General features: G+C 39.8%; 1 protein-coding gene across 2 annotated transcripts in view; it reads left to right on the forward strand.

Moving 5' to 3' along the window:
* Positions 1 to 12,510, forward strand: part of KCNN2 (potassium calcium-activated channel subfamily N member 2) — a 132,341-nt gene extending 119,831 nt beyond the window's left edge. Inside the window, exons 7-9 of one of the 2 annotated variants that reach the window (XM_053293544.1) lie at positions 508 to 635; positions 7,627 to 7,696; positions 11,913 to 12,510. In XM_053293544.1, the coding sequence (XP_053149519.1) occupies positions 508 to 635; positions 7,627 to 7,696; positions 11,913 to 12,200 (486 nt within the window). In that variant the 3' untranslated portion in view covers positions 12,201 to 12,510. The remainder of the gene's footprint in view (positions 1 to 507; positions 636 to 7,626; positions 7,697 to 11,912) is intronic. The other variant, XR_008315664.1, reaches the window with a different exon arrangement.

Consider the following 12,510-nt stretch of genomic DNA (forward strand, 5'->3'; position numbering starts at 1 on the left):
GTGGCCCCTTTTACCCAAATGGAAATGTGTCTGTGTCTTCCTTGCAGCTGGGGTGTGGGGGCAATAAACAATTCCAGTTATATTTTTAATCATATACAGTTATTTTTCTTTGCAAATGCATATAGGGTATATTGTGCATGACCCAATCTTCCAAGTCAGTTTCCACTTCTCATCTGCAAAGAGCAAATGCTCCATGACAACTCAAGAGAAAAGGGAAAACCTTGCATGTGGAAGAAAGGGTCAGCATATTCATTAGACTTACTGCATCACAACCATCAACATATCAAACTCATGGTTCCCAAGGTGTTGGGTATGGGTAGCTGATAAAGGGTGTGCCAAGCTGAGAATAAGGTTAGATATGTTTTAACTGCATTAGCTTTCTATAGCATCTGTTCTCAGAAGCAGCCATTCCTGTAAATATTTATGATAGACAGCATGTGCTTTGGGAGATTCAAAAGGAATCTAATGCTATTTTAGTCAGCCTAGTGTTTTCTTTTGTTAAAACAGGTGAAAAATGCAGCTGCCAATGTACTCAGGGAAACATGGTTAATTTATAAAAATACAAAGCTGGTAAAAAAGATAGATCATGCAAAAGTAAGGAAACATCAGCGCAAATTCCTGCAAGCTATTCACCAGTAAGTACAATTTTGGTTTGTCTCTTTTTTTCCTTATTAGGGATCCTGTGTTTAATCTGGCAGGTTCAGTTTCTAATGTGGATAGTTTTTCTGCTGCAGCCTGTCCCAGGCTGTCTGTCTGATTCTATCTGATTTACTTTCTGTTGTGTGAGGGGGTGGGGGGTGGGTGGGGGAATGTACAGCTGAAAGTGTATCTGAATTCTGAATGCATATCCCATTAAAAGCCAAGGATGGTATCTGCATATGGATGCCTAGTCAGATATGCAATGCAATGTGCATACAATTTCCCCCAAGGTCGCTAAAAGCAAAAATATCCAAGACACTCCATAGATTGTCCAAGATCTGGGAATGGAGAAGTGGGATTCCCCACTTTTACTGTCTCCCCATTCCCTGTCTCTATACGTATGAGCCATTCTCTTTGCTCAGGACTTTTAGCACTTGAATGGATTATTTTTGCTATAGTTTAAAGAAAATTCATTTAATTTCCATGATTATTTGGAATGATTGGGTCATTTACAAGTTAATATTTTGCTTTGAAACTGTTGCTTCAGAGTATACTTAGTGAAAAGTTAGTGGGAGTATAATTGGTTCTACTGGAGCATTTTAGAAAGTACAAGAACAGGCCAAATCTTTAAGCTGGAACATTCCTGATATGGAATAATTTTCCAGGACAGCAAAATCTGTAAGAATGTGATAGAAGCAGGACAGATTCTTCATGCCTGCCTTTGGAGAGTGGTCAAACACTTTTGCCAGGGCAAGGGAAGATCACATTTCTCTTGGAGAGGAGAGCTGGTCTTGTGGTAGCAAGCATGACTTGTCCCCATAGCTGAGCAGAGTCTGCCCTGGTTGCATATGAATGGGAGACTTGATGTGTGAGCACTGCAAGATATTCCCCTCAGGGGATGAAGCCACTCTGGGAAGAGCAGAAGGTTTCAAGTTGGCTTCTCCAAGATAGGACAAGATATATATATTTTTAAAAGGACAAGATTTTTTTATTGAACCAACAAACTACCAAAGCATACAGTACGTTGCCAAAGCATAATTATATACAAAGTGGTTGTTTGTACATGATATATCTACAAAGATTTACACACAAGGATTTGGAAAGCCACAAGGTTATGAAGTATATGCAGGTAGTACTGTAACTCAGGGGTGGAGGATTACAAGGCACATCAGGTAATCGGGGGGGGGGTTACGTCCAATGTCCATTTCCATAATTTGTCCCATTGCTGTTTAGAAGAGATACTCTTGTCTTTTTGCACATAACCATACAAACTTTTCCAGAAGAGATTTACTGTCTCATCTGCGTGAACCTCTTGGTCGCGATAGAGATTCCTGCCTGCAACCTTGGAGAAGCCGCTGCCAGTCTGTGAAGACAATACTGAGCTAGATAGACCAATGGTCTGACTCAGTATATGGCAGTTTCCTCTGTTCCTCTTCCACTTTTCTTCTGTGCACCCAACAGGGAGACTTCAGTAAAGGCTGAGATTGTGTGGCGCCAAGAAAGAGTGTAGAGCCTAGAAAAGGAGCAATAAAGATGTAGGCTGAGGCATACGAAATAGGGACCATGAATATTGACTTTTTTGGGCCTCTGTATCACAATCCCTGAATCTGGGTAGAAGTTAAAATATAAAGAGTATATATTGCTTTTCATCAGCCTCTAGGTGAGAATTTAGGTCAGTGATTCTTGACAGACTCCGAGACAGTATGCAAGGAATGGAGTCAGAAGGACTAGGAAAAGAAGAAAAGAGTGACTTACTTGTACTTCTTTTTTACTATACTCTTTTGCCACTTCTTAACCACATGAGTGGGACTTACGAGTATTCCCTGCAAAAAATATCTGTGAGCTCCAGGGTCTGTCTGTAGCTAACTGATCTCACTGCAGGGGTCTGGAATGGCACCTTACACCAGAAGTGGGAAAAGAAGTTGCACAAATGACTCCTGCTTCTTCCTTTCCTTTTGTAAAAGGCTGTAATATTATTTCCTTTCCTGTTTCAGACAAGTGATTTGATGAGGCTTAGTTCATTAATGTTTATATCCTATATTCAAGTTGCAAAATACATTAGTCACAGTGAAAACTGATTCATTTTAGCAAACATGCATTTAAATGTGGCTAACTATAAAAAACAGCACCATAGAAACAATCTGTGGGGAAACGTGTTCCCTCAAAAATTAGGGTGTTTTTATTTTTAAAAGAAAATCCAGAATACATATTAATATCTTCATTTACTTTTGTATATTATCTTGTTCGGTTTGGAGGGTGGAATGTTTTCCTGTGAAATACATCACATGATTAACTTGGTTTGAATTACTATATTGTAATAGCATTCAATGGTAGCCTAAGAATGCAAATCTGTAGGTGTTTATGAGGAGCAAGTCCCACTGAATTAAGTGAACCTTTGAATTATTTCTGAATGGACACACTTAAGAATGGGCTTCAAGTAGAGAACACCTCTACAGAGGTATTACAGCACCCTTCTTCATGAATCATTTCTTTTCATACACCCATGGAATCTATCCTGGCAATAGGCACCGAGATGGTAACTGATAAGTGTAGAACAGTGTGTCAAATCACTAAAGAGATAATTCTCACTTAATCAGAATATGAGATTTCGGATTCATTACTAACTTTACTTTCTAGGAGCTTTTGCTAGAAGTATCTGGATTTTTATAAAGTTTTTTTTTTTAAATTGCCTGTTTTGATGGGCCTTTTATTCTCAAAACAAGTGACGCAGCTGTACACCAGTAATCTCAAAAGTGCTGTGTGAGGTAGCAGAACTTTATTCTGTATCTGATACTGAGTAAAGAGCTCAATAGAGTTATTCCCATGGTGGTCATCTTTCCTTGTTATGCAGAGTCAGACTTCTGTTTTACTGCTGAGTTCTCCTTTGTCCTGAACCACTTGGCCTCTGTGTCAAATGGATGGATTAAATTTGCTGTTGTATTCTAGCAAAATAGTGGACTGCCCCATATCTGGATTGAATCATATCCTTTTGGTAGCTTCAAAATATGAATGTTTATAACTGAGCCCGTTTTTCTTCTTTTTAATTCACGGCAATATTCATCTATGTTTCTGGTTATTCCTTTAAGAAGTTATTTCTTTTATAGAACCTTATTTCTAATCCACCCAAGAATTAGTTAGGAAGAAACAAATATTAAACTTGCCCAGTTTATGGATCCAGATCAGTGGTACCCTTAACTTTAAAAATTGAGAATCCTATTAATATTCCATGGCTATCAATTCTTCCTTTGGGTGAACAGCAAAGATGGGATGGAAAGCCAACATCTTTAGATACTACTGATATAATTCTATATGTTTGCACCAAGATTGTAAGAGAAGACATGGTAAAGTGTGGTCCAGAAACTGTAGTGATACTGTTGTATTATCCTGCATCTGACTGGGCTCACAAGAAATGCTATGGGGGAAATGTGTGAACTACAAGCTACATAATGGAGCCCATTGCGCTCACATGGAGACCACCCCTTGTGTTGATTTGTTTTAGTCTATTTTACATTTTCTTTTCTTTTGTTTTGTCTTTTTATTTCAACAATGAAAATAGAGCTCGGAAGTAAGTTGTGTGAGCTGTTCCTTTCAAATTTGCAGAATTTACCACTGTCTGCATGCAACAAATGGATCCTTTATTTGTGAATTTCGATAGTCTGGTTGCTACTGTGGAACTGCGATCCAAAGTCATGAATTTCTTCTGTGATAAGTGAAGTTCATTAGGAAGGAATCAGAGTATCAATATTTATTACTTTACAGAGAAAGATCTGGCCTATCTTATTTCTAATCTGACTGTTGCAGCTAAGAAATGATCAGTTTATAAAATGTTTCCCTCTCCAATGTCACATCCAGTTTACACACACACACACACACACTGAGGAACATAATCATAACTGATCAATAGCATGAGTGGAAAATCAGCACAAAATTGTTCTTTTTTAAAAGATAAAGGAACAAGTGAATTGAATGTCTACAACTGTAAACTGTACAGAGACACAAGTTTTGTGTGTTTACATAACTGTAAACTGTAAAGAGACATAGGTTTGGGGCGGTTTACAAATGTGTTAAATAATCAAACAAACTGTAATCTAAAACCCAATTAAAATGAATATTTATATGTAGTCTTAAATCATTTTAAAAGTTTGGGGAAATAAGCAGTTCTTTATCTGGCCTCAGAAAACATCAAATGCATACAGATCCAGAAAATTAATCCATACATGGAGATCTGTTTCTTCATATGGATCCCCATTTCTGGATCTGTCCACAAATACATAATTTTATAGTCAAAACACATATTTATCATTATTCAAAAAAAATTCTTATCTTCAGGTTGCATTTAACAATAATGCTTAAATAGGAGACGTCTTTACTTTCGTCACTTTCTATGATTGCCACATTTTAATCCTTCCAACCAATGCTATTTTTTATGATGGCTCTCCAAAAGTGCATATGTGGGAGGGAAGGGAGTTTTAAGCTCAAAATGTCACTAATTGGCTTTCTCTCTTTCAAGAATAACTGTTGACACACTTATAATGTGTTTCCAAAAATTTGCACAGGCAAATATGTGTCTAAAAATCTGTGACTGTGTCCAAACCAGCACCAAACTGCACTTGTTGCACTTCATTTCAGTTTGTCCATCACAGTCTTGCAAAATAATCTTTCTGTATTTCCTGTACTTATTCTGGATTGTGAACTTGGGGTGTTTCTCCCCTGCAACAACACTGCATTTGTGTGATTGCATCTATATGCTCATTCAAATGTATGTACCCCAGTAAATCGGATGTACCATACTGAAAGAGCATGCTGAAGTATCAAGAAGCAGCTGAGTTTTGGAATTGTGATATAGCCAGTTTGAGCTTCTGGTAATGGACATTGTTACAAGAAATGTGTAAGGAATTCTGATGAATAAGTGCATGGCGCAATAGTACAAATTCAGGATAAACACTTTTAAAGATAAATAAATAAAAGGATACCAGTAATCTATGAGGATTGAGACAATGGCCTGGAAAGTGGGACAGGATGAGACCAAGCAACGGACAGTTTGTACTTGTCTAATGAGCTACAAAATTTCATGTTATAGAAAAGTGGAGCTCTAAACAGTAATAAATAATGGAATGTGCACTGTACGAAGTTATCAATACATGTACAAAAAAACTGCTGGCTCAGATACACAAACTCCTTAATTATGTTTCTGTCTTTGTGATGACAGAATGACATTGTAAGAAGATAAGCATTCAGCAATTCAATGCAGGCATCACTTCCCTGCAAACAGAGGGCTCCACACATTTCAGTGGAGGGAACTGTTTTGGGTGTGCAAACAGATTCAAGTGTAGAACTCCATCTCCCACTAAAATGAATGGGAAAGCCTGTTGGCACTAGAGCTCTCTGGGTGTGCACTGGAATGAATATGGAGTTGTGGTTTGGACTATTTTATGCATTGAAAAATGCAGTTTAGTAGGGAGACAGCCACTCATATCTGTTTGGTCATTTATAGCAAGCAGGGTATTTTTGCGGGGGTGGGGGGAGGGACAATTGCCCCAGTTCCCAACATGGAGAGAGTGGGATCCAACATATGTATTTGAAATGATCAAATTGATACTTTTCATTCAAGGTAGTAAACCTAATATAACCCCAGGATCTAGAGTTATTTCAGTACCTGGGATTATTACATTGACATAGGAAGCAGGATACATTGACACGGTGGAACATGATAAGAGCATCCGGTGGGCCACTGTGCGAAACAGAATGCTGGACTAGATGGGCCTTGGGCCTGATCCAGCAGGGCTGTTCTTATGTTCTTCAGAGTGCTGTTGTGCAAGTACAAAAAAAATGCGCAAATGGAGTTGTGACAGTGCAGTCACATTATATAATGGCCACATTGTCATGCAACTCTGTGCACTTTTTGTGCTTGCACAATTGGACAAATGGTATGTTCTATCCCACGAGTAATGTTGCATAGTATGTCAGCCAGAGCAAAGAAAGTGGGGGCCTCGATTGAACATCCTGCCCCCAGGTCTCTCAGAGCCTTAAAAATGCCCTGACAACAAGGCTGATTTCTGGAGATTAAAACAATTTCTGGTCTCTCACATTTTGAATGCCAGTCTTTGTCTAACTCAATCAGACTCATTGGGCATAGACTTTTAAACAAAGATTGACACACTTCCTTATTACATTGCGAAACAATACATCTTGTTTTCTCTTCTCTTTCTGTACTCAGCTAATTAACATGAATGGAATTACTTAGGCATCGGGGAAGAATATACCCATGAGTCTTCTTTATAGTATACATATATGATACTTCTGAGTGTTCTAGTTTAATCACTGACAGATAAACAGCCCAGCTAAACCAATTAAGAAGACTGTTTTGTGCATGCACATTTTAAAAATTAATGGTATTAAATTCCAAGTCAGCACCATTAAGGACAGTAAAACTAATATATTAACAAGGATGCTCTTTATTTAGCTGCTGGTCAGATAAAAGCTTTTAAAAATTAACAAGGAACTCACTTATCACTGTATTTTCATCAGGTTCAAACACCTCCTAACCAAATCCATTTCAGACTGAAGAGGGCTTATACCTGTATCTAACCATGTAGGCATATGGAAGAGTTTTAATTACTAAGGCAAGAATAAGGAGACCTAATTGTTGCTCATTACTTCCTATGCCTACTTGCTAGGATACTGGAGCTTTAAGGAATGTTTTGGCTTTCTTTCATATACTATGAATAAATCCTTACCTCCCACGTTGAATTCAGCGTTAACTATGGCAATTAGTAGTCTCGGGGACATCACATTTTCTTGCTCTCTCTTTCTTTTTTGCGGTGTTAAGGAAGCATGCTTTTCATTGTACCAGACACATAACCAATTATGACTGTACACAAAGTATTCAAGACATTGTTCATGCAGTTATCTGTTTAGATGCATGCTGTATATGAGTTTTAAGAGCTGGCAAAAAAGAGCTATCTGACTTGGATTTTCGTCTTTTAGATTAAGAAGTGTTAAAATGGAACAGAGGAAACTGAACGATCAGGCAAACACTTTGGTGGACTTGGCAAAGGTTGGTGCAGCACTTTTCAATGGGTATCAGTGCATTTCTTTTCTTTTGTAAATTGACACTGATCTAATCGCTAAGGTTTAGGATAAAAATTTGATTCAACATACAACAAAAAGTCCAAGAACTACAATCATATTAACAGAATTATTCCTCAAAATTTTTGTTCCTTGCACGTTTGTACGCTTTGTTAGATATTGGCTGAGTAATGTTAGGAAATGTTTATAAACATTCTGAGTTGCTGAGAGAGTAAAACTCCCCAAAATATTATTTTCACAAATGGTTCAGGATCTTGTGAGCAAAGTAAAGGATGAGGAAGGGGTGTAGCTCAATGTCAGTGCCCTTGTTTTTCATGCAGAACATCCTACATTCAGTACTGGGCTGGGCACCTCCAAGTAAAAGTGGGGAAAACTCCTGCCTGAGATCTTGAAGAATCTCTGCCAGTCAGAGTAGACAATGCTAAGCTGGTACTATCTGACTCAGCAGAATGCAGCTTCTATTGACAGGCTGTAGCTCAATGGCAGGGCATCAGCTTTGCCTGCAGAAGGTCCGCATTGAAACCCGCATATCTCCAAGTAAGACAGGGAGAGACTTCCATCTGATACCCTGGAGAAGTGCAGTGGAGAAGTGCAGTGTATGAAGCAAAGGATTAGGGAGGGATGTGCATAGAACTGGCTGGCCCGGTTCAGTTTGAGGCCAGACTGGCATCAAACCCAACTGTGCCAGTTCAGTCTGGCACCCCCTCGAACTCCCCCCCAGTTTGGTTCGGGGGCTTCATGATCTTAAAATTCTTTTTTAAAAAGTATTATTATTATTATCTCTCTTGTTTACACAGTCAGACAGGTGTTATTGACTGGTTTGTTTTATCCAGACATCAAGTCCTTCCCAAGGACCTGGGATGGCTGAATTTTATTGTCAATGTTGTTGCTGTTGTTATAGATATTGTCGCAGAATATAGGCTGTTCCCAGTAAAGCTGCGTTTTGTAATTGGCTGATGGTGATTTCTGTGGCCCCTATGGTGTTGAGGTGCTCTTCAAGGTCTTTTGGAACTGCACCCAGGGCGCCAATTACCACTGGGATTATTTGGGTCTTTTTCTGCCACAGCCTTTCAATTTCAATTTGTAGATCTTTGTATTTGGTGATTTTTTTCTATTTCTTTTTCTGCTATTCTGCTATCCCCTGGTATTGCTATGTCGATTATTTTGACTTGTTTTTCTTTCTTCTTGACTACAGTGATATCTGGTGTATTGTGTGGCAGATGTTTGTCTGTTTGTAGTCGGAAGTCCCATAATATTTTTACATCTTCATTTTCTACCACTTTTTCAATTTTATGGTCCCACCAATGTTTGTATTATTATTATTATTATTATTATTATTATTATTATTATTATTATTATTAACTTTTTACTCCCCTCAGAAGAGTTCCTGGAGGTGGTGGTGGGGGTCCCCCCTCCCCCGCCAGCCTTCTAAGTCACCCCCTTGCCTGGTTTGGCCACTCATCAGCTGGTTTTTGGCCTTCACCTGGTGGCCCGGCAGCCATGTTGGGGGCTGGGCGCCTGCACACTGTGCCTTTGTGTGGCCCTGAACTGTCGAACCCCCTAACTGGTTCACACATCCCTACAAAGGATCAGACTGACTGAGGGGAACTGTGGTCATGCAATAGGAGAAGTTGTATCAAAAAATGAAGCAGCAGAGAACAGGAAACCTAACTGGGATAAAGTCACAAGAGATTCCAAGAGGCTGAAGAAATGGGGCAGAATAGGCAGTGAACTGAGAAAAGGGAACATAAAGGAAGGGTAGGCATCTGAGGGAAAGAAGTATGGAGGGCACAGGAAAGGTGGGGCCAATGAGAACAGGGACTTGAGCAGAACTAACATAGGAAAATCTGCATCTAGTGAAATTCTAGCATCCAAACTGTTTTTAAAGAAGCAGGGAATTATCTGAATGTCAATCTGGCAGAGTTTAGGGGGCAGCAAGATTCAGGAAGCAGAGGGAGGTGCTCCATTTTGTATATTGATTTGAAGTAACCAGACAAATGTTTGGTCCATATCCATAATAATAATAATTGTAGCATAACAATGCAAGTGGCATGTTTATTCTGAATGCATTTCCTGCCAATTTCTTTTCTGATACAACCTTTTCCCATTTCTCTGCTGAGTCTGAATGGGCAAAATAAACCCATCATTATGCTGATAAGTCATATGAGCACAGTTCATGTCACACTTTGCATCTTTTGGTGGTAGGTCAGTTTGAACAAACACATGTTGGCCCACATGATACACAACATTACACCTAATGCTGTGCCCCCAGGACTGCTGTGGACTCAGAACGCAACCCCAGCTCTTTGACCATTGTCACAAATGGGGGGAACTACAGAAGTGCTGCTAGTGCAAATGCCCATTCCGACGAGGGTTGGAGTGTGTCCTGAGTCTACAGCAGGCCCAGAACACAGCATTATGGGACTGTAATGCTGCACATCATGTTGGCAGTTGACTCGTTTTTTGACCCTGGAGATGTGATTCACTGATTCTTTGCACAGGTTCTTGAAGTGAATAGGACAACCTTGTGTAAACGTCCTGTAAAATACTGCCTTCCCTGACACCATCAAAACGGTAAAAATTAAGTGGAACTTGTATTGGAGCCATCTTATTTATTTATTATTTCTCTGTGTAAACCGCCCTGAGCCATTTTCGGAAGGGCGGTATAGAAATCGAATTAATAATAATAATAATAATAATAATAATAATAATAATAATAATAATAATATTGCATGCATTCCACACATTTACAGCTGAAAAGTAATGTGTGATTGCAACAAACACACATTTTCATCCACATGACTTGTCATGTGAACATCTCAAGGTGTTGGGATAGGTAGCAGCTCAACAATCGATGGACACAGATTGTAAAATGCATTTTCCACTATATTATGTATTTAGAGTCCTTTAGAACTATGAAACCCTCTTTACCATCAGCACTGAAGAAAAATGAAAGCACAGTCGATTTAACCGCATCTATTCTACAAGCAGAAGAGCTTCTCAGCAATAACTGTAAACAGAATTTGTTGAACTGAGTCTCTTTTCCTATCTTTGCAATTCTGAAGTATTTTCTGACCTACCCATATACTTATTTGCTTGATATCTGAACATCCTCCACAAAGAAATTGTTAACTTCTCAGTTCAATACACATAAGTGGTGAACCTTCAAATAAAAACACAGGAAGGCTGTTCTCACAAGCAGCCTAGCTCAGGCTAGGGCAGGTGGAGCCCAGTGCTCCCGCCCAACTAAACCCAACTTCTAAGCCCAGCCTTTAGCCAAGGGGCACTTGTGCCCTCAACCCGTCTGCCGGGATTGTGTGCGAGCTCAGGCTGTTCACAGCCCAAGCACACCCATCCCATGGGGGTAGACTGCTCACAGCCTAGAGCAGCGTTTCTCAATGTTTTTGAAGTCATGGACCAGTACATCCTTTGTGTGTAGTTTCCAGGACCAGCAGTTAGTGAAGGGGTCACCCCCCTTGCCCCCACTCTCAGGTACCCCCCAAAACAATTTCAAGCTGGGGGGGGCACCGCCACTGGGAGATCTCCAGAGCTCATTTCTAGGCAGGCAGCCTTCGCTGCTGGGATAACACTAATTTAGCTTCCTCGAAATGAACATTATCCCAGCAGTGAGGGCTGCCTGCCTAGAAATGAGCTCCAGAGAGCTCCCAGCAGCGGTGGCCCCCACCGGCTCAGAATTGTTTGGTGGGGGGATGAATTCCTCATGGATCAGCATGGACCGGCACGCAACTCATCACAGACCACCACCGGTCCATGGACCGGTGGTTGAGAAACACTGACCTAGAGCACCCATATCATGAAGGTATCCCCTAATGTACCACACTCATCATACAGTACATTGTGGGACACCCAAAGGTTGGGACGTAGTGTCCTGCCCTCCAGAGATCCACACTGCTTCAAGCAGCATGGATTGTGTGGGCATGCAGCAGCGTGCCTGAAGAGAAGCCTCACCATTGTCTGGAGGGAAGGTGAGTTGTACCCTGCCTTGTCTCCCACCAATGGGTCATGTGAATACCCTTTTTGTGATATTGGCCATTTTCTACTATGATATCACTGTTAATGTTGTTGCCATATACTGGTCTAGAGATAAGTAAAATGAAAATGTATGAAATATGGTAGAAAAAGTCACTTTGCTTTATTCTTCCACTTTGTTTTCTTTTTTGCAGACACAAAACATCATGTATGATATGATTTCCGACTTAAATGAAAGAAGTGAAGACTTTGAGAAGAGGATTGTTACTCTAGAAACAAAACTGGAAACACTAATTGGTAGCATTCAAGCTCTCCCTGGACTGATTAGCCAGACAATCAGCCAGCAACAAAGGGATTTCCTTGAAGCTCAGATACAAAACTATGATAAGCATGTTACCTACAGTGCAGAGCGATCAAGGTCCTTATCTAGAAGAAGACGGTCATCCTCCACAGCACCACCCACTTCATCAGAGAGTAGCTAGAAGAGAATAAGTTAACCACAAAATAGACTGTTTTGCCATCATATGGTCAATATTTTAGCTTTTATTGTAAAGCCTTATGGTTCTAATCAGTGTTATCTGGGTTCTGATGTCAGAATTCTGGAAACCTGAACACAAAGTTTTAGGCCAAAATGAGTGAAAACTCTCTTTTTTTCTTTCAGATGCACAGTGAATGCACCTATTATTGCTATATAGATTGTTCCTCCTGTAATTTCACTAACTTTTTATTCATGCACTTCCAACAAACTTTACTACTACAGTATACAATATAATAAAAGGGTTAATTTCTGCA

Source organism: Hemicordylus capensis, chromosome 2 (genome assembly GCF_027244095.1).
Source record: "Hemicordylus capensis ecotype Gifberg chromosome 2, rHemCap1.1.pri, whole genome shotgun sequence".
Lineage (NCBI taxonomy): Eukaryota > Metazoa > Chordata > Lepidosauria > Squamata > Cordylidae > Hemicordylus > Hemicordylus capensis.